The sequence below is a fragment of the Lepisosteus platostomus genome, chromosome 6 (genome assembly GCF_059453375.1).
Source record: "Lepisosteus platostomus isolate fLepPlt1 chromosome 6, fLepPlt1.hap1, whole genome shotgun sequence".
NCBI lineage: Eukaryota > Metazoa > Chordata > Actinopteri > Semionotiformes > Lepisosteidae > Lepisosteus > Lepisosteus platostomus.
Genome location: NC_142616.1, coordinates 34,349,769 through 34,372,385, shown reverse-complemented (window position 1 = coordinate 34,372,385; position 22,617 = coordinate 34,349,769). Strand labels below are relative to the sequence as shown.

Below are 22,617 nucleotides of genomic sequence, written 5' to 3'. Positions count from 1 at the left end.
GTGGCAGCATCATGGTTTGGGCCTGCTTTTCTTCAGCAGGGACAGGGAAGATGGTTAAAATTGAGGGGAAGATGGATGCAGCCAAATACAGGACCATTCTGGATGAAAACCTGTTGGAGTCTGCAAAAGACCTGAAACTGGGACGGAGATTTATCTTCCAACAAGACAATGATCCCAAACATACAGCAAAATCTACAAAGGAATGGTTCACAAATAAACGTATCCAGGTGTTTGAATGGCCAAGTCAAAGTCCAGACCTGAATCCAATCGAGAATCTGTGGAAAGAGCTGAAAACTGCTGTTCACAAACGCTCTCCATCCAACCTCACCGAGCTCGAGCTGTTTTGCAAGGAAGAATGGGCAAGAATTTCAGTCTCTCGATGTGCAAAACTGATAGAGACATACCCCAAGCGACTTGCAGCTGTAATCGCAGCAAAAGGTGGCTCTACAAAGTATAAACGCAAGGGGGCCGAATAATTTTGCACGCCCCACTTTTCATTTTTTTATTAGTTAAAAAAGTTTCAAAAATCCAATAGATTTCGTTCCACTTCACAATTGTGTCCCACTTGTTGGTGATTCTTCACATAAAATAAAAAATTTATATCTTTATGTTTGAAGCCTGAAATGTGGCAAAAGGTTGAAAAGTTCAAGGGGGCCGAATACTTTCGCAAGGCACTGTAGATAATTTATTGATTTTGTTTTTGTTTTTCAGGGCTAATTTTGTGTGTACTTTAATTCAGATGATAGATCTGAATTAAGTACAAACTTAATTTGTATATGAACCTAGAAATATTGTTTATTCCAAACACCTTTGTTCTATAAATAAATATAATTAGAAATCATTGTTGTGCTATAATTTGCTGTCTTGTTCTTGCCGCACAGAATTCGCAAGATAGATGGAGTGTTTGTCTTTGGCAACCCTGAAGTTTCTGTTGTGGCCCTGGGATCTAAAGTCTTTGACATTTTTCGGTTGTCCAATGCACTGACCGCCAAGAGCTGGAATTTGAACACACTGCAGTTTCCTTCAAGGTGAATGTTGGAAATCTGCCCCATTTCCCCATTTCATGTTGTACAGTATGTTAACTGTAATTAACGCCATGTTTTGCTTGCCTTTTTTTTCTCTGAAACATCTATTTTGTCTTCCATGCAGTATCCACATCTGCGTGACGCTGCTGCACACAAAGCCCGGTGTGGCTGAGAGCTTTGTGAAAGACGTCAAAGAGTGTGTGGCAGTTATCATGGAAAATCCCAAGGAAAAAACCACTGGCATGGTGAGCTTCCTAGCACATGTAACAGAGTTTAAAGTACATTGTCAGTTCTTCCTCTCTGGTTAGGTGTACTCTAACACTTTTGTTTGTGCCTTCAGGGGGCGATCTATGGCATGGCACAGTCTATTCCAGATCGCTCAATGGTGACGGAGGTTTCTTACGGTTTCCTTGACTGCCTATACAGTACAGAGCTTCCCTCCACAGACAATGCGCACATGAACGGCACCTCCAAGGCCCACTGAGCCTCTGAATATTTCTTCAGGGTGCAGTGACCTCTGGGAGATGGGATTACCTGTGGAAAAACAACATGGGTACCTCCAATGTTTTTATTTTTCCTCCCACTGTGTTCTGTGAAACTTGAAATAGGTTTTTGCAATAGTTAGAAAACATATTTTCCCTCTCAGATCATAAGTCATCTAACCTGTGTATAGAAAAAGCAAGTCTTTTAAAAGGCACAAAAAATGGTAGATGTAGAAGAATAAAAGAACATCTCTTTTAGTTTAAGTGTCAGTTGATCATGAAAACCTCCTTTGAAAATGCCTATGCCAATTATATTTATATAATACACTCCACACTGCATCCTTTCATGTTTTGGGATACTTAAGCAACCTACTGTACTGTTAGAAAACCAATGGGTATAGTTATATTTATCAGACAAGGGGCTCACACGGTTCACCCCTGCTCAATAATAAGCCAAGAAGGAAAATAATAGGTGTAAAATGTAGGTTAACTTCCTGAATTTAAAGAATTTACCTTTGGAGTTATGTTGGCTTTTTGAAAATCTTTTTTGCAGTTCGTTTATTTGTGAAGCATATTGCATGAATGCTCGGAGTGTCTCTAAAGACACTCTGCGTAGGACACGGAGAATCATAACCTAAAACTTGTAATAAAAAATTTATAGTCACCCTTTGCCACAGTAAGCATTATAAAATTCAATTTTACAAGTTTTCTGAAACAAAGGTGTTTGTTTTTACTAAAATGCCTAATGTTTAAGACCTTAATTATGGTTTTGTGAATATAATTATTCATGTTAAAATATTTATAACACGCATACCATCAATTTAAATGTTTTGTAATTTCTAATCTTTCAAACTGTCCTGTCAGTTTGTTCTATTAATGTTCTTTAAATTATAATGACACCATATGGTCTGTTCGCCTGTCTTTAACCTTTGTGTAAAGATATTCAGAAAACCCTTAGTTCTTATTTTCACTCAAAATTGGAGGATTTAAAAACCAATTTGCTTTCTGTTTTATACTGTTGAGCATAAGTGTGGATTTGTTTTTAATTAGACCCCGAATCAGACCTTGGTGTTTTACTCCTTCATCATCTGCAAAGTGGTGAGATTTTAAAATTCACTCAGTACTGCCTGACAGTTCAAAGTGGAATTCCAACCAGTTCAGGTGAACCAAATGGTACTAGCTTGCCAAATGATGGTTCCAATAAGCTGATTGTCTCTGTAAGGGAAGGGAAGCTCTAGCAAGAGATTTAACTTCTCATTCATTCCTGATAGAGAATGTGTGTGTTCAGACAGTATCTAGTTAAAAAAAATAGTTTGGGAGGTTTATATTTTCTCAGCCAGGTGTCCTCAGTTTTAGGGAAGTGGAAAGACCACACGATTTGTTAACACTTTCCATCTACCTCACTGTCTAACTGCATTTCAAGGCAATCCTGATACATTTATGAAGGTTGGCCAGAGTACAGAGTGACCTGCATAACTGGGATTAATGATCTAACACTGCTCTGGGCTATGAACACCAAGGGCCTGATTCTCATAATGGCACTAAGTTGTAACACTTATTGTTCAGGACCAAACTATAGGTGCTGTCTGTTATATGGGTAGATCTGGCTTGACTTCGCTGTCCTTCACTGAGACCTTTTTAAGTATTAATATAGATGCAAAACAAAAGATGCATAAAGCAAAACAACAAGAAATGAAAACTGAAAATGGATCTTCCAATCTTTTAATTAACTGTAATCACTTTCATGGCTTTATTTTTAACAGCTACTGAACGTGCTTTTTTTGTATGCTTGGGCAGTATACAAATGTTTCTGTAGATACATTTCATACTTATTACCTCCATTGCTACTTCCTTTGAACAAACCGATGCTGGCAACCTAGAGGTACACGGTGAGCAGAGCATATAACCATCCCCTGGGCATGAGAGTAGGGACCCAAACATGAACTGCTGTGATGTACAGTAAATGCTCGGTGTTCATGAGGGTTAGGTGCCTTGAACTCTCTGTGAATGCAGGGCTTAATACCCTATGGAGAAAATGAGGTGTGGTTTCACGGCTTGTGAAACTTGCATTTTCCGTAGCAATATTTTTGTTACAACTGTTTACCATTTCAAAAGTTGTTTTAATTGCTAGTATTTTTTTATTGAAATGAATACTGGAAACCGGGGGGGAAAAAAGCCTTGTTTCCCCCCCTTTAATCCAACTTATTGCATGTACCAGCAAATTAGATTACTGTTATAGTTTACCCTGTATTAGAGTTTGTTTTTTCAATCACAGCAGAGCGCATTTTCATTGCTGTTTACGCCATGTTTTTAATGTTCTCATAAATGCAACAGTACTGTAAAAGCTTATTGCAGCACAGCAATAACAGACTAGAAAGTAAATTAATTGTATTTCACTCCCTTCCCACTCAACCAACTCACTCTCCTCCTCCTGTGCCTTGAATAATTCTGTTTATTCCAATTCTTTTTTAATTCTTTTCCTCGAGACATGCAAGAATGAAGACTGTGATAACCTAGGAAAACATTTCAGTAAACATTTTTCATTCATAGGTCAAATCACAGTTATTGAGGTTTTATTGTAGATGTGAAATACTGAAAGCTGTAGTTAGAGGTTCAGTCCTCCTATTGCTGACTTGGTGTGTATTTGTCATTTTGATTGTTGTCTCTTATAATATTTAAAAAGGGTATAACAAAGTATTTTAAAGGTTGCCTTTAGTATACTATATGAACAATCAAAATTACATATTTCTGCTGCCCTAACTGAAATGCAGGGCTAGTGGATACCTTATAAAGCAGGATAGATGTGCTCTAACATAATAGTTTAAACATTGTATTCATGTGCTTGTGTAGCTTTATTTTCTTTGTGCCACACCTCTCAGTAATGGTTATTAATCACACTGAACTCTCATTTTGTTTCATCCCCAGCTGGGCTACAGATAAATGTTTGAGATAAATGAGGAGTACTTTAAACATGCTGTATCTGTCCTTTGTAAGAATTGATCACTATTACTGTACCAGTACTTTTGATGGTGCTTAAAAACACCCCTAAAAGGATCTTTCAAAATTATATCAGATTTGTAAATAATATTTCTTTATAATTCTATACTGTAAACTTCACCTTCTAAAATATTTCCAGATAGTTTAATAATGATCTGTACATGCACTGAGAGAATGTAGGTAATTGCTTTAATTTTTAAAAAAATTAATTGAAAATTGAAAATGAGTATATAAAGAGTAGTATGTATTTTAATTTGTGCTATCCACACATTTAAGTTGGTGGAGGACAAGTCATATGAAATTGGTACCTGACAAAACCGTGACTGCTGTCATACCTTGGCTCAAATGGGTTTAAAGTATGTCTGAACATTATAAAATGTTTGCAGGGTGGTTTTGGTAGGTTCTTTTTGGTTTGTTTCGGGGCTTTCTGAAAGTTTTTTGTTTTGCATTTCATGTTTTTTTTAAAGAGGTCTCCGTGAAGAAACATTCTGCTCATATAAAAGTTACTGTATAACTGTTCTAGGTCCTAGACAGTGATGTGTATAATAACTAAATATTAACATTTTGTGCTTTTGTGAAAATCTGTCTTCTAATATTAATGATCACCGAATGATCGTGTTGGAACAGTTTTTTTTAGATTTATCTGTTTTAGTTACAGTGAAAATGCAATGATGGAAACCATAACAAACTTAGATTTTGGCTCAAATCAAGAGACAAAACAATTTCTGTTGATTTATTTTCTTCCTTGATACTAGTTTGCATTCCATTTGTTGATTTGATAGCACAGTTACTAAATTAATAATGAGTTATGAAGTTCAAATGTTTTAATATTTATAATATTTGTTTTAAAATGGTATGGAAAATTCAGACATTTTTATATTCACATTTTAATGTTAATTTCTGTGTGGGTTTCCACTGTCATTGTGAAATTATCTATAGCATATTCTTAACTGACGTGAGTAGGACGGATATTAATTTTAATTATGGTCAGCTGCTTTAATTTCGTAGCAGTTGTAATATGTTGCCACTTCAGATCATGCAATGAGCCACTTAAAAAGCTTTGCAAGAATACTAGGTTTTGACTGAGTTTCAAATAGTTTCTTTTTTCCAATGCAGAGAGCTATGGATTCCACTGTGTTGTCGTAACTTTAACGGTTCGAGTGACGTGGGAATAAATGCAGGGTACAACTCAGATGGTAATGAGATGTGGCTTATAAATACAGTTTGAGGAGTAGAAAAACCATGTGAAAATCATGAAAGGAATAGAAAAATTGTGTGTCATCTTCATCTGTTCTGGTATTCCTCGATTGTATTGATAATTAAAGAATATCTGTACCAAAAAGGACTATAGTTTATACAATGTTTCTGTATTACTAATATTACCAATGATTTCCTGTCCAGTCTCATAGCCATTTCTGTTTACCCTTACATTACAAGCATTCCCAAAGCACCTTGCCCAGAAATAAAATGTCTGGATATATGCACTGAATTAAAAATGGCACAATCTTTAAAAAAAGGTTAAGCAGCATTCACCTGTATGCCTTCTAAGCTGAACCCTATTATGCATAGTTTTTTGGGCAAAAAGCTTTAGTTCACTTCTCCTCAGGGAGATAAAGTTGTCAAACAAATCAAAGATTACAACACATAGGACATTGTGTATATAAATACACTCCATGATTTACCATTCCAATTTCTTTATCACTGTGTGTTTGTTTCTTTTTAACTGTAATCATTGATATATAGTACCACATACTCTAGGAGTCTAGTAAGGAAAAGGGATCATTTTGGTTGAGTTTGTTGTTTCATGTAGTTAGAGGATTCTGACAGATGTCAATTGTAGTCAACCTGGAGAGACTTATACAGTAAATGTGTATAAAAGAAAAGCATTCTGATTCTCCCCCTCCTGTGATAGTATATTCATAGTGGTAAATTCGGTTTGAGTTACAATTAGCAATTCAAAATGTGGGGAGCATCAGGAGAAAAATGGTCAACAATTCCTAATTAAGGAAACATCTGTGGACACGTGCATTATCCTCTCAGGTGTCTGTTCTACCAGGGAACAAGTCTAGCTTTTCAAAAAAAGTTCCTAGGAATGTTAAGCTATTCCATATGATCTTTCTTTCTAAACAAATACATGTTGTCAGATACTGTGCATCCAATAATAAAGAGTTTTCAGTCTAATTCATTTTTCTACTTATACAAACTGTAGATATTAAGAATAATTCTTAAAATGAGAATGAAACACTCTTCTGCAGTTTTTCAAAATAGTTTGTGCACTTAGTCATACTATCAAGAAGATTAAGATTGCTCTTAAAAACAGCTGGTTCCTAAAATCTTAGTCTGCTCTAAGGTGCAGCAGTGGCTCTGTCCAAAAACAGTAATTGAGCTTTGCTATGAGATGTTAGCAATGCACGCTATCTGCAAAGTTGCAGTGTATTTAGAGGAGCTGTTACACAAGTGTTCTCCTTAGTAACATGCAAGAAAATGGATTTGTCAGTCTTCAAGCTCGTAAAAACGGGAAATGGCTATTATGCAAGAGCTTCTTGAACATATAAACCCTCCTTCACTTTTATTTAATTCTGAGGTACAGATCTTGCCTTCCTTTTTCAGGCATTTGAGTTTTCCCATTCCAAGCATCACCTTGCTAAATAGACATCTCCTTTTTTACCTCAGATTTTTATATCTGTTGTAATTTACGCAACTTATTTGAACAGAGCTGGATTTTTCTTAGATTCTTCTGTACAACCTATGTATGTTCTGCAACCTCATGTAGTATTGTCATGAATAATGTGTGCTAATGTGCATTATTTAAAAACATGTTTACCAGAAAAATGCAATACGTTCATTTTAGATCACCAAAAAACTGTGACTGCAGTGTGTGGACTGTTTTTGCCCAAGAATCTACTGCATGTTTGGTTCTGGTGTTGAGTTCCTTGTTTTTTGTGGTGTTGGGGGGAACTTTTAAGACAATTTAAAGCTGTTTATAAAGCATTTATAAAGCTGTTAATCTCTGTAGATATTTATTAATAGTGGATAAATAAGTGCACATTTTAAAGGGATTTTGATTATTGAATCCTTGTCTATTTGTAGTCCCGTGTTTTACTGTAACATATTAAAAAACAAATTAAAGTCTGGTCCTGAACTAAAGTCTTGGTCTGAGATTATTAAACAACCTGTATAAATTAAATATGAAAATTTAAAATTCCATTTGGATTATACTCTTTAAGACTGTTGATACTGGATAGGTTTCAAAGATCCATTGTGTAATGTTTGTACAAAACTGTTTGTACTGTTTTGTAATGAGTATCATTGTTAAGTTCTCTTGAATGTTTAAGCGTTGACATAATATAAAGAAAACAATATATGTACTGCCTCTGGCAGAAAACATTGGAACAGGTACTCGCATCAATCCACATTTTACAAGAAAAAAAATTACCTTATAAATATAAGCAATTAAGTTGTATTTTTACTTTTGAACAACAAATCCTACTTAGTCAGTTGTAGGCCAATACATAATTACATAATATGTAAATAAAGTGATAATGCAGATTCAGTATTCACATAATCTTAATAAAGGTGCTTTTAGTCATTTCAAACATTTATTCAGAATAAGGCACACTGGCAAATTTCCAACATCTGAAATCACATCATTATGAAACACTTCTATTACAAAACATCAGGAAATATATATTGGAACATCAGACATTGAACATTCATGTGTCTATGCATGTTTTCCAAGTTCAATAATTTTGCAACTTGATGAAGGAATAAATCCAAAAGAAAAAAGATTACTGCTTGCCTCATTAAATGCTTCAAAGAATGCCACTTAACTGGTATTTTTTTCTTGCAGTACTGGATGTGGTATGCTGATACAGGCCTTTTAATGTGCACTTAAAAGTAGTCACGTTAAAAGAAGCTTATATGAACAACAGCTATTATTGATTTTTACTGTAAATAAAAAAGATCATGTTTCTTGACACAGTGTTCGCTCTTCAAAGATAAAAACTTACATTGTCTTCATCTTCTGATTAACATTTTCTTCAACATAAATTTTCTTCCCCTGTTGTCAGAAAAATTAAATACCTTACTTATTTTAGTGGAATGTATGTTAAGAAGCAGAAGCTCTTCCTAAATTAATGTGATAAGAAAACATAATTCTGAAATTAGATACATCAAATTATCTTGGAAACACTCAGAGTATCAGAGTGCGACAACTTTAGAATGGTATCTTCCATACAAAACTGTCCTCTCTCCAATGGATCATATGTGTATATCTTAAGTAATGGGCAGCTTATATTTTCACTATTCAGAATCCTCAATCCACGATCTAACACAGTCACAGATGTTTCAGTAAAGCACACATGATAAACAGGCTTGGAAACATTAATGTGGATGCATTTTTGTAAGTCTTCCATGATGTACTTTGGTACATATATACTGGTGATCAAAAGGTTTTGAGTTCAGTTAATGGCCAGAACAGTTTACTGGGACTAACCGTGTGTCTGTGCTAAGGTAGTTTATATCCTTCACTTTTCTTTATATCACAATGATTTTCTACATGTTTCACTGATGTTGTTTTTTTACGTTCCATGCACTAGGTGATGTCTTGTAGTGTTACAGAATTGGTTTTGAAATATGTTTTCAGAACGTATTTGAAACACTTTTTTAATTACAAACTATGCAGACAGGGCAAGAGAATCTCCCACAGAAAACTGCTGTACTTTCACAGGCAAATGTGAACAGTGCTGTTTGTACTGAAAAAGATATAATGAATAATATGATGCTGTTTACCACAGACTGAATCTATTACGTTTGAAAATTCTGATGTTAATCTAAATATATTTGCATTATAATACCTTGACAGTAATTGTCTTTGACGTGTTTGGCAGTTTGACATAATCTTGTAAGACTGTTCTCTGAACTGAACAACAAAAATTTTTGATCACTTGGGCTATCACGACTCTCAATCTGGAATTTACAGTCAATGCAACATCCATTACTGGCCTGCTGCCTGTCTTAAGTTCTTTTAGAAGTCTGATATCCAGGCAGGTTAAAGAGCAGCTGCTTGATCGATGAAACTGGCCAGCGTGACATCTCTCTGCGAAATCCCTCCACAGTCATGTGTGCTCAGAGTGACTTGGACCTGAGGGAATACAGACATGTCATGAGAAAGCCATATGTTTAGCAGCTGAGTTCTGGATTACTATGAGGAACAATGAAACCTTAAGGTCAAGAAAAAACTGCTCCGTATTTGCTGACTGTTATTGCACCAGGATTTTAAGTAAGCTCTTATTACATAGTTAAGCTTTCTGTCCATCCATCTTCTAACCACTTCATCCAATTCAGGGTCCTCTGGGAACTGGAGCTGATCTTGGCAAGCAATGGCCGGTGGCAAGGTTGGAAACCAGTTAGCCTACCTGCATGTCTTTGGACTGGGGGAGAAAACCAGAGGACCCAGGAGAAACCCACTCAAACAGGGCGAGAACATACAAACTCCATGCATATACAGTGGCATCCCAGGTCTTTAATTGAACCCAGGGCCCCCAGCGCTGCGAGGCAGCTATGCTAACAACTGTCCACCATGCCACCCCAGTTCTGCTTTCAACTTTGTTCAAAACGGTTAATCGGACGCAATTTTTAAAGAATGATTTTTAAACGGCTGAGCTTGAGGAACATTGCAAAATATCAACTAGTCCACGGGACACATCCTGTACCTTGTTATAAACATTAAACCATTCAGGATGGTGGTCCATCTTCTCAGCTTGCAGTGCCACCCTGGACATGAAGCCAAAAGCCTGTGTGAAACAACAAAGGTAATATCATACTGGAAACAACTTATTTGAGATTCCTTTTTCTTAGATAGCAATCTCTTTCCGTAAGCTTTTCAACTGATCTCTAACAGCATCAGTTACTAATGAGAATGTGAGTGTTACGTGAACCATCATTTCTGTACTGTACGTAAATCCAAAACCTGATGGCTTTAGCTAAAAGTGCATCTTAGGAATTTATTGTACATTTTTTGTTTATGTGTATCAGTCAAATTCTATGATCTAAGAAATCTAGATTATTCATTTCTGAAACAGTAGTAACTGTTGTGTAGTAAATGAGTGTGTCAGTACTCTGAAAACACTTTGAAACAGTGCTTTGAAAAACTGGCGTTTTTAGCCTATGCTTAGTGTTCTTATATTTTTTTATTTAATACAGTATTTGTAAATTAATTGGAATACATTTTAGTCACGTATTCATTGCTCTATGTGGCTGAGCTGTTACAGTTTCTTGATGATGACTCACAAATTATTACCAGTATTCAGACATGTTTTGATGGTAAAATAGGTGTAATTGATCACATATCGGTATTTATTTTGTTCTTAGAAATTCTTATAGAAAGACTCATAACTAGAGTACATTCCATTAGTGTAAAAGCTCTGTCTAATATTCTGTATTCATCTTAAAAGCTTATTAGACTAGCTCCCTTTTTTTCCTTTACTTTTTGTGTGGGAGCTTCTAAATGTCCTTGTTTATTTTTGTAGTATTTTTTGGAAACCAAGTTCATGAAATGTATTTCTGTCCTTGGCTACCTGATTGAAATCTTTAAAGAGGAATTCCTTGTAGATAGCATCCCGGCCCACCACCTCAATCCACTGGGCGCTCCTCAGGTGTGGAAGAACCTGCTCCCTCTCCTCCTGGGTCAGTCTCTGCGCTTTCCCTGCCTGATGGACGAACAAAGAGACCATGTAAGCACCTCATCTCACGCAAAACACTGGCAGTATATTTAAAAGCAATCAAGATTCCAAAATCACCATTAAGAAAGTTCTTAAAAGTGAAACGGGGGGATTCCTGGTAGTTAAACGAGGGTTTGGGATTTTATGCTAGTCTTCCTTTGAGAACCCTGGGTTTTCAACTTTCCATTTCAGTACCACGCATGATCTGTGTAGTCCTCCCCCTTGTTGCAAAGAAAGGATTTTGGCTTTGTGCTCATATAAACTGCAGAGTGAGTCCAGTCATATTGGGAAGAACAACTACATTTTAGTTTACCGTAACAAATCACAACCTTCTATACAGGCCTGGTTGGTATAAGAATAATAATTTGCACTTTACAAAATTGAAGAGAAGTCAATAGATGAATTCTCAAGGTCCCTAATGTAATTTCAGTGCCTATTATTCACTAGTAAAAAAGTAAATTTGTAATTGTAATGTAAAGTCAGTAAAAATAAATGTAGACATACAGTAATACCTAGATAAAATGTTTGCAACGGACACTGTCAAAACTAGAAACCTTGAAGAAAGTTTTGTTGGTTTATAAAACCATTAGCTAGCTTAACTAAATGGTTGGAAAAAAAATCCTAAGTAACTTGCAACGTCATGCTTTTTAACACAAAAAAAAACCTTAGAATTTGCCTGTGTTCTTCTCTTTAGAACAGTGTTAGACATACAGTATCTGAAAAGGGGGAGTGCTGTCACTGAGCTTTTCAATTGGCTGTTCAACACAATCTGGGAAACAACATGAAGCATTCCTGCTTTCAATAGAGCTGGCCTCTTCCCTTTAGGTTCTCATTAACATCCTGTGGACTACACAATGCCTATTAAAAAAACATGTGTGCAACATACAGTAGCTGAAACCTGAAAATCACACTAGGTTTGTAGAATATAACACAATAAGAGAAAATTACAAAATGCACCAAATGATTGACAGTATTATCACATAACTCGATATACAAAAATTAAGGTATAATTATCATACTTTTTAAGAGGCACTGGTTTGGTGAAGTAAATACAATGCTTCTTAACACAAGTGATTTTTTGGAGGAAACTTATTAAAAAGATGATAAGATGTGAGGAGCTTTTTATATTGCTTATAACATCGCTGACTCAAAATTAAATTGATTTAAAAGAAATAATCTTGATCTCATTATTACCTTTATGAATATTTGAACCAAAAACCATTTATTTTTATATAATTCCCTAAATTTAAAAACTGGAAACAAATGTATGTCCTTGCACATTTGACCCTGCACAAAAGAAGAAAACCTGTTCAGGAAATTAAGAGCGATACTATTTTTTCCAGTGAGCATTGCAGATGTAGAGATCTGACATCAAACAGGTGGCATAGCAACAACTAGTCAGTCACCTCCACTAGTGACAATTATGGGCTACAAATAAACAAGAGCCCTACATTCTAGAGAGCAACAATCCAGACTTGAGATGCCATGTCAGCTCAGTATCACAATAAATATTCTTATGAGTCACCATTATGTGATGCACGACGAGTAAATACTGCTAATTTGTCTAATGGATATATCGGTTTTGGTGGTTTGTGTATGATTCAAGGATGGAGAAAACAGGTTTCATTCTTTTGCGAATACTCCAGCTTTATGGTTACCGATTGCGAGTTTACATTGATTAGGAATTTATGATAGGCTACCTGAACACGAGGTTGGAAAAAACCTGTGCAAAAAATATTTGTCTTGAAAATGCTAAAGTTGTTTACTAATATTTACGTGGAACCTAAACCTAAAGATTTGCTCTTAGGAGTCACGCTGGTAGTAAGAGTTTTTAGCACCTAAGTAAACGGACACACTGACATATAAAAGAAGGTCGTTTCTGTCTGTATTTTTAACGATTTCCCAGTTATTTTAATTGATTTGGTCAGGAACACTTCCAGGTATTCCCGGATACTTTATCTCATCTATTGTCTAATTACTTCCCTCCCCCCAGATAGTGTTACTTAACATTAATCATTAGTCGCCTTCCTGCGGTAATCTGATCTTTAAAAACATTAATAGAAAATGAAGAGCCATGCTCCTACCATAGTTAGCGGTAAAGATATCTTCAGATAAATCTCTGGACCTTGTGCTGGCCTCAGCTGCAAGTCAGCTGAAGTGAATTAAACTCCCCCTGAAAAAGAACATCTGGCATTGATAACAAGGACCAATATAGATGTCTACGCTGAAGCCTGACTGAAAGTGAATGCTGAGAGAGGAGTGCCCTGCAGGCCATTTGGATATAACTGAAAAACAGTCCTGACTCTATTACATGAGGCCCTCTTCAAGTGGGAGAGATCAATCCATCTCTGCTCACACATTCGCTGCTAGTATTGCCATTTTTAATGACATCAGCTCGCCTTTTCACTAGAATAGAAAAGACTCCCTGCCACTCAATATAATTCACCTTGTAAAATCAGGGAGAGGTCATTTTATTTTCTCTGGCTCTATTGCTAAAATGTTGTAATGTTGTCGTTCTCATTTTCACCTATAAAATACACCCAAAAATTATACAGTGAGGGAAACAGCAAAAGTGTTTTGGATTTTCATTGTATAAACCCAATTGTTGAGGTGCTGCATTAAAAAGCTTAAAATATAGAAATCAAATATTTCATATTCAACAAAAATATCAAAAGAACTGACAGCTAAAAAAGGACACAGCACATATGAATAAGAGCTTTATCTACCCTGACATCTAATTACTAAACTTACTGGTACTAAAAAATGTAAACAGAATAGCCACTAGAGCTCCCTTTTTAACATGCTACTCCCTTTGTTTTAGCTGTAAAATGCTGCTTCTAGCAGTTAGCTCAAAATCATTCTGCCAATATACAAGATTCAGATGATTTTTTTTTTATTTTATGAGTCAGTCTAACTGGAGCTGGTGTTTTTATTACAGCATAATGTCTTTTATACAATAAGAACCATCTTTCACTTCTGTTCTCGTTAGCAACGAGCCCTAAACATGCTCTGCTATGCCACAGTTATCTCAGATAAAAAGCAAAGTGAAAAACAAGAGAAAAGGACATTATAATTGTAATTATCCTTTTATCTGTTTAGTAATGTATCCACTTGTTTCATACTTTGTTAAATATGTTGGTTTTTAAATAGAGAATAATCTTTTCAGGATCTAAAGGCCTCAGTCAGAAGACGATATTATTTTTGTGATAGATGTGAATAAATCTTTCAGAAGCTTTTTCTGAAGTAGTAGTTTAGAGATTTAGAGATAAGATTATGCCAGGTTACGTATTTAAGGGTGTATGCATCATTTGAGAAACAAACCAGTAAAAGAATGGATATTTTTAACTGTCACTTTAATTCTAGGAAATTGTAAAGTGACTTTAATAAACCTAATCGCTAAGGACTTTAGCTGGGCCTTTGAACTTTGGTCCAGGGGCTTGTAAGTGGAGAAAATCCTGACTACCATGGAGTCCAGAGTGACACAGACCTTTTTATTTGTTTTATTTCTCATTTCCACAGCTGTATTAGCTGAAGTAATATCATCTGAAGGTAAGAATATGCAGTTTTGAAGAACAGCTTTCTGTTTCAGAGCTGTTTTCCAGAAGTGCAATTCAAATTATATTATAAGACTGAATTGTTTACAGGCAGTCCTCCAAATGTATTCAGAACTTCCTTTTAAAATCTTCATTTTTAGTTAATCCATTGAGTTCAATTAAATTATTATGTAATAATTACATTGTACAATTACAATTCATAATTATATCATAGGTATTTTATGCATTTAACAAAATTTGTCACGTGAATCTGATTTTATTCATCTGATCCATTTTGTGACATATTGTGCAGCCTGTGAGATGAATTCTACATTAAATAACATACTGTAATTTGTACAGTAGCTGTCGTCCTTTCCTCTAAGAGTATTTGAAATTCATTTATTTTATTACATTTTTCAGTAAAGATAATTCACACTATATTGTATACCACAGAAACCCTGATGCAAACAATCAGAATGTTATTTTTAAATAAACTTCTGAATTTGGAAAGCTTATGGGTTCAGTGAGGAAATGAGACAAATTCCCTCGTATTCCTTCATATTGTGCACATTCCAGCTCAAATAGATGCTTCCTGTGAGGCTTTATCCAAAGGGTTTCTTTCATAAATAGTTCTACATTGTTTTAACTATGAAACCTCAAATAATTTTTGATTACTACAAACATTTTCATTGCTTTTCACTATGCTGAATATAAGCATGAATCACAGGTGTCTAATTATATAAGAACAAGTAATAGGTTTATTCCATGCTGAAAAGAGAAGAAAGAAAACACAACGTTTCACACCTGAAGAAGGCTCCATGACCGAAACGTTGTGTTTTCTTTCTTCTCTTTTCAGCATGGAATAAACCTATTACTTGTTCCTTTGCAGCCTACGCATGCTGATGCAGCTACCCACCTGTCTTATTATATAATACTTTTAAGTGGTAAACTCAGCATTGAACCTGTTGTTATTGAATCGTAAAGGCCTTAACCTTTAAAATGTTTTTTGTTGATTCAGGTGGGTAGCTGCGTCAGCATGCGTAGGCTGCAAAGGAACAAGTAATAGGTTTATTCCATGCTGAAAAAAAGAAGAAAGAGAACACAACATTTCGGCTGTGGAGCCTTCTTCAGGTGACACCTGAAGAAGGCTCCATGGCCGAAACGTTGTGTTCTCTTTCTTCTTTTTTTCAGCATGGAATAAACCTATTACTTGTTCCTTTTTTGTTGATTTGCTCCTTATTCAGGATTACAATTATTTTTGTTTAGGCCATTTCAGTGTCTAATTTGACCTTAACACGACCTTAGTCCTATGTAATTCAGAAGTAAATTTAGCTGGCTGTGTTTTCACTATGAAAAAAAAACTCTAGTTTAGTTAGTATACATATCTAGGAGTATCCTGCAAACTCACAATATTTTAACTGAGGGTGTGAGGTTTTATTAACACAAGCATGCATTTAGTTTTCTACTACTGAATTTGTTAATGTACCACTGTTTACTGTAATTTTACTCATAAATTACTTTTCTTTTATTTTCAGATTCCAATTTAAAAATGGATGAGGCTTTGCTGACTGTTCACAATAAATTGCCAAGAAGCATCATTGTTTTCTATGTCTCTGATTACTGCTACAAGGTAAGTGGCACAATTGGTATTGCAATACCAAATAAACACAACAGGGGGCTCTCTTTCCTGTGATGTGCTTCCAGTTTCATTACAAATACACTTCTCTCTATTACATGATGTTGAAACAGGGGCATACAGAGCCCTCCAATAGTAGTGGGACAGCAGTCAACAATCAGTATTTGTGCTTTACAGTAAATCAGTTTGTATTTGGGGTCATGAGATTAATAAGAATGATAAAGGCAGCAAAATATATATTTTATTTTTAGGTAATTCCATCCATATATTTGATCATACTAGATTTAAAGCATATGAATTTTGGGAGTACTTTCATTTTAAGCAAATTCCTGAGTAAAAAAGTCTGTTTTGGTGCTATCCCTTTGAGGCATAGAACTCTGTGCTTGTGTAGAAGAAGCATTTTGTCCTAGATAGGCAGACAATATCTGTAATGTCAGAATTTATTCTGCTGCTGCCATCATCAGTTCCATGATCAATTAAATGTTTAAGCCATGTCTTTAACCATGATTTAGAGATAAGATGGTATTTTTGGTAGCAAACACAATTCCTTTCTTTCTCCACACTTTAACCTTTCCACCACTTAAATAAGGGATTTTCTAGGTTAAATGATTCTATGAGACTTTGCTCCAAACCTCTCCTAGTTAATCTCTGTACTTTCTGGTAAATTATGAAGCATGTAATGAAATTAAACGTTCAAGCTTTGGTCAGCCAAGACAACGATGCATAGTCAGATCCCAACTAGCATCTACAGAGAAAATAATTGCATCCTATGTGGTCTTATTTTTTAAGAAGCGTTGTCAAGATAGGGCAAATAATGAGCTTGTGAATCTTAATGTAGTACTTTGTGTCTTGAGATAATGATTTTATACAAAATGAGAGGAATAGGAGGTTCTTTCTTCTTTTACAGGGGAATAGCAACACTACTCTATAATTTGGAGTTGCAAATAATCATCATTGATGAATCATTTTAAACCACATTAAAAGTAAAATGTACACAGTAACTTGTAAAATCTCCAATTTGCATCACAAAATAGACAAAATTTCCAGGTATGCGCAGTGCCATATTGCCACCATTGTCTGTGATTCAGAACAAGACAACAAAAATGTAGGTGATGTGAAAAGGCCCTATTACATTGTAAACAAGTAGTTTAGGCCTGTGAATAAATCTCCTTTAATGTAATAGAAATATTGCTCTCCACCTCAAGAAGGTTTTGCTGACAAATACTACTTACTTGTTAACTGTACATGCAAGTCACATCGGAACATTTCTGCAGTGAAATATCTGCTGCACAACCTGTACTTACAGTATTTACTCATACATCACATTACATTAGTCACTACAGCAACAACAAGTGAGCAGAAAGGGCTGCTTCACATAAAAATTTGCCCCAAATCTCGCTCTCTCCCATGGCAAGACATGGGGTTTTGAGACAACAATGGTGACCATACAGTACTTTCACATTGGAAATTGGAAATTTGTAAAATGTTTCTATACTGTCAATTAATTTATTTTGTTATCAAAATGTATTAACTGGTCTGAGAAATTTGGACTGCAATTCCCCTTTAAAACATCACCTATAACTATTGCATTTGCTTATAACTGTTGTTATGAAATAAGCATCTTCCTCTATTTTTGTGTTTTGGTACATGATAATGTAACAAAAACACAAGCTCCAGCTCTCCGTAGTGGACTGGTGAACTCAATCCACTTGTAAATCACTAGGAGGTAAAGAAGTCAGTGACTGAAGGCAGTATTTGTCCTGCAGAGATGTTCATCTTTATAAACCACCTGGAACACAACTTCAAAATGTTAAAAAAATCTAACTTTCTTCTGTACTGGGTTTTTAACATTAAACAGACAATTTATTAATGCATAAACATGCCAGAAATAAAACAGAAAAGCAATTCGCTCAAATCATTCTTACAACGCCTCATTCTCACACAGACATTACATTTATAATATCTAACAATGCTATTAAAGATATTTCTGCTTTTCTAGCAAGCGTGGCAGTAGCAGGATTCTTTCAAGCAAATCTGTTTACTGTTAACACTAATTGCTGATTAAACAACCCCATTAGGCCAGGCTGCAGTGATGTTCAAAGTTGATGGAAAGCACTAATGTCTCCTAATTGCTTTCTCTTTTCAAGAAGGATGTTTTATCTTCTTTATCCTTAAGAACTAAAGGCCAAGTACAGCTGAGCCTCCTTCCTCACAAACACTTTCTGATCCAAAAGCAACAATAACAACTGGTTCCTGGAGAATTTTGAAACATGTCAACCAATGATAGAAATTAGACCAATAATCTAGGATTATACTATCAACGTTGAAGAGAGAGAGATCTGTGTTCCTGATTGATAGATGACCATTATTCTTGATCCTGGGTTATTTAAGATTAACCACAATTGCAATTGCACTATAGACAAATATTTTAAATGTATGTGATAATCACATTCAGTGTCTTGCACAAGTGTTCCACTCTTCCAGAGATTTCATATTTTGTTAAATTACAAATGATGAATATGCAGTATAATCATTATTTACATTTTTTTATTTCTCACCAGACCTTAAATGTTCAAACTGAGCATGTTTATGGGAGAAAGAAGTTATACTGTATGTCAGCAAATGTAACACCTTTGCTATGACAAACTTAAATTAGTTCAAAATTGAAAGGTGTCTGTCTGTGTGCAATAATGATGTCTCACAAAATTCCAGAATAAATATGCCAGAGTGAGGTCCCTCTGTCAGGTAATGAATTTCACACAAATATTCAGTCAAGGAGCTTTCAGGGATGAAGCTGTAGAAAGGCACTGATCAGGAGAAAGATACTGCTTTACAACAAGTGACACTGAACACAGTGAAGTTAATCATTAAGAACCAAGTATTACCCAGGCATTGCATAGATCAGGCTGTTCCCCAAAACTAAGCAGCTAAGCAAATAGGAAACTAGTAAGAGATGCAACCACAAGGCAGACAGCATCTTTGAGAGAGCTGTAGAGTTCAATGGCTGGAATGCATTATTTTATGGAGCTGCTTCTCATCATTAGAGACTGGGAAGCTTGTTAAGACTGAGAGCAGAGTAGATGGAGAAAAGTACAGGCAAGTCTTAGAGGAATATTTGTTCCAGCCAGCTAAAGGCTTAAAACCGTGAGGGAAGATTCACCCTTCAGAAGAGCAGTGACACATACTATACTTTAGCTCCGCTAGAGAAGAAAGTGAGTCCCTGAGTGGCTCAAAGTCCTGAGTCCAATAGTGAATTCAATAGAAAATATGTGGAAAGATCAACTGTCCTCTACAAATTTGACAGGGCTTGAGCAAGTTTGCAAAGAAGAATGGGTGAAAATGTCATGACCGCCAGCCAGCAGAGATCTACTGTACCCACAAGAGAGCTAACCAGTGCCAGCAGCGGGTTAATAATAACCAGCTCTATTTAAACTATCATAACTCACTTCTCGCTGCTTGGTATTGATTCCACTCCTAGAGAGCTCCTACCTCACATTTTGTTAGAAACCCTCTTGTGATATTTCTTGTGATACTGACTACAAACTCGCCTAACGTTTTGGATTGGATACCTGTTTCAGTATCTACATTCTCCTTCATCTGTATAGGATCCTCATACCTCAACACTTGAATTCCTTACAGAAAACTGCACCATGCCAGGGTGCAAGGTTGGTGGAGATGTATCCAAAAAGACTTGTAGCTGTAATTGCTGCCAAAGGTGCTTCTACCATGTATTGATTCAGAGGGCCGAATACGTGTGCAATTAACATATTTTAGTTTTTGATTTTCCTTTGCAGTTTGCACTGATATTATACTTCTTTCACTCATAAAAGTGTTCAGTTTGAGCAAAAATATTCACTTCATTGTATTTGTGTGTAATTAACCAAAATGGGAAGTTGAAATGAGAAATGGAATCATTTGAAGGAGGTACTGTAAATGATTTTGCACTATCCCATACTTTTTAGAATTCAACTTTATCCACTGCAGAATTCATGAAAATTAAAAACTGTGGTAGTATTAACTCTATTTTTTTAAAGTTATGTCTGTATAACATTGTGTACTTTTACAATTGCCCTCTGAGATATACTGTATGAGTGGTGTCCTCACACCTTCATAGGGAGTTGACTATAATTCATTTTATGGGGTTGCATGCCATAATGCAAGTGATGCAGTATCATTATTGGCACAGAAAAATGGCTTGTAAGCAGCGGTAAAAAAAATAAGATGGCAACCGAAAACAGGGACTGGGATTAAAGTTGATTTAAAACTGAAGATAATCCCAGGTCCTCTAAGAATTCTAAATTATTTTTAGTGCCTGTACCAGCCTTTGGTCGTGGTTCGACCCTCCAGTGGACTTAAGCCTGGCAACGCCTCAGTAGCCATCCGTACGCGATTCATCTTGACTTTCAGGATCATGACTGAAGTTGGGAACATCACCCTTTGCAGGTAAAGTACAAACTGTCACATTCAAAACACGAATGTGTTTTGTTTTCATATATGAATACAAGCATGGGCAGCAAGGTGGCACAGTCGATAGCATTGCTGCATTTCAGTGCTTTGGCCCTGCAATTGGCCCTAGGTTCAATTCCAGGAGTGTTGTCTTTGTATGCTCTCCACATATTCGCATGGGCTTCCTCTGAAGAAATCTGGCTCCGGCCTGGGGTCATTACTCCTGACCTGACCTGAGTGCATTTTAAACAGACATGTGCTATTGTGTATGACATCTCAGAAATAATTGAAAGGCTGGGATAACATAATCAGGAATAGCCACTGAGCCATAAGTGGAAGTATTTTCTATGATTCCGTTACGTTGGTTATGGTCACTCATTAATGGTAATAAAATGGGGTGACCATGGCTGGACCTGTAAAACCTTCTCTAACACTCCTGGAATTCTGGGACATGGCGGGGAATGCACTTTGCGTATTCTCCAGAAATGGTCATTTTTGGCACATACAGTATTAAATCTCAATCTCAGCCCTTCACTGAACTGCACTGTGACTCCTTGCATCCATATACCTCCAGGGTGTTCTAGTTTCCTCCCACAGTCCAAAGCTATACTGGTTTAATTGTGTGTGCCCTGCTATGGACTGGTGTCCCTTCCTGAGTGTATCCTATTGCTTGGTGGGATAGATAAATGACCTACTGTATAATGGATAAAGCAGACAATGGGTAGATGTAATCCTTATGCTGATATTTGTCATTCTTATCCAGTACTTTAAGTAAAATGCTACTATTAAATATGTCTGAGAGAAATAATTAAATGTAAAATGGTTGCTACTTGCAGATACTAAGCTTGAAAACAGCCAATCCAATTGAAATCAAAGAGGGAAATCTACCTTGAAGGAAAGTGTGACAATACAACACTAAGATAAGAAGCCTACATGTTAATTAAAAGCTGCAGATATTTTTTAATATTGCTATTCTACACTGTGTAAAATTTGTGCTATGCAGAAAAACCTCAATCAAAAACATTTAAAGTTACAGTTTTTACCAAATAGATACAGTATACTGTAACTCAAACAATAAATAAAATTCACAGCTGACTAGCAACAGCCAGGCATAAGACAGTGGGTTGTTCTGAGATCATATGAAGAATGTTTCCGATCAGAACAATTAGAAGACAAACCATACTTCCAAGGAAGAACACAAGCAGGTACTGTTCTACAATACAAATCAATCCTATCAAGGTCTGGAAAATGATTTGTTCAATATGACAGTGATCCCAAATATCCTAAAAAAGCATCTTCAGAGACTTTGTAAGACTGATTCCTCTGCTAAATGACAAAAAGAACCGCACAATTTATTATTTAAATTTTATAACTACTTTTGTGATGTGAAACTGGGTATTTGATATCTTAAAGCTATAATGTGATTGCAGGCAGTTTCCTACACATCTAGGAAATATGTTGACTATAGCATGAGCTCCAGACCAACTGTCAACTGCTTTCCCAATATTTTAACTATAAATGTAATATATACAGTAAATAATAAATCATTTATTTATTATTTAATAGAAAAACACACTACAAATATTGTAATATAGCATGCTTAATATTTCATTTTCATTTTGGTTTGCACTTAAATGGAACAGGATCTTGAGAAGGGATTTAACTTCCTAAGAATTGTATGACAATTTTCACATCGGTCTTGCAAAATGAAGAACGTGTTGCTATGATAGGTTCATCCATTCTAGTTCACATGTTAATTTTTGCATACTCATACAC

At 35.6% G+C, this 22,617-nt stretch overlaps 3 protein-coding genes across 6 annotated transcripts in view; 2 read left to right on the top strand and 1 right to left on the bottom strand.

The window, feature by feature from the left end:
* sgpl1 (sphingosine-1-phosphate lyase 1) overlaps nt 1–5,846 on the top strand; it is a 35,877-nt gene extending 30,031 nt beyond the window's left edge. Inside the window, exons 12-14 of the mRNA XM_088635570.1 lie at nt 882–1,028; nt 1,150–1,270; nt 1,366–5,846. Of these exons, the coding sequence (XP_088491696.1) occupies nt 882–1,028; nt 1,150–1,270; nt 1,366–1,509 (412 nt within the window). The 3' untranslated portion in view covers nt 1,510–5,846. The remainder of the gene's footprint in view (nt 1–881; nt 1,029–1,149; nt 1,271–1,365) is intronic.
* A 2,238-nt stretch (nt 5,847–8,084) lies between these two features.
* On the bottom strand, nt 8,085–13,468 carry pcbd1 (pterin-4 alpha-carbinolamine dehydratase/dimerization cofactor of hepatocyte nuclear factor 1 alpha). The gene is made up of 4 exons (XM_088635571.1): nt 13,311–13,468; nt 11,083–11,214; nt 10,219–10,299; nt 8,085–9,647 (listed from the first exon to the last, which is right to left on the bottom strand). The coding sequence occupies exons 1-4, from the start codon at nt 13,311–13,313 to the stop codon at nt 9,555–9,557; spliced, it is 309 nt and encodes a 102-aa protein (XP_088491697.1). The 5' UTR covers nt 13,314–13,468; the 3' UTR covers nt 8,085–9,554.
* Nucleotides 13,469–14,634: 1,166 nt separating this feature from the next.
* LOC148661613 (heparan-alpha-glucosaminide N-acetyltransferase) overlaps nt 14,635–22,617 on the top strand; it is a 107,169-nt gene continuing 99,186 nt past the window's right edge. For all 4 annotated transcript variants that reach the window (XM_088635568.1, XM_088635567.1, XM_088635566.1 and 1 more), the window contains exons 1-3: nt 14,635–14,775; nt 16,295–16,389; nt 20,705–20,838. In XM_088635568.1, coding sequence (XP_088491694.1) covers nt 14,691–14,775; nt 16,295–16,389; nt 20,705–20,838 — 314 coding nt within the window. In that variant the 5' untranslated portion in view covers nt 14,635–14,690. The remainder of the gene's footprint in view (nt 14,776–16,294; nt 16,390–20,704; nt 20,839–22,617) is intronic.

Bases quoted from the DNA above. Each gene is read 5' to 3' on its own strand.
- pcbd1 (XM_088635571.1), bottom strand. The intron at 10,300-11,082 runs GTAGCCAAGGAC...TGTTTCACACAG, and splicing joins TCTTTAAAGATTTCAATCAG to GCTTTTGGCTTCATGTCCAG. The intron at 9,648-10,218 runs GTACAGGATGTG...GTATTCCCTCAG, and splicing joins GGTTTAATGTTTATAACAAG to GTCCAAGTCACTCTGAGCAC.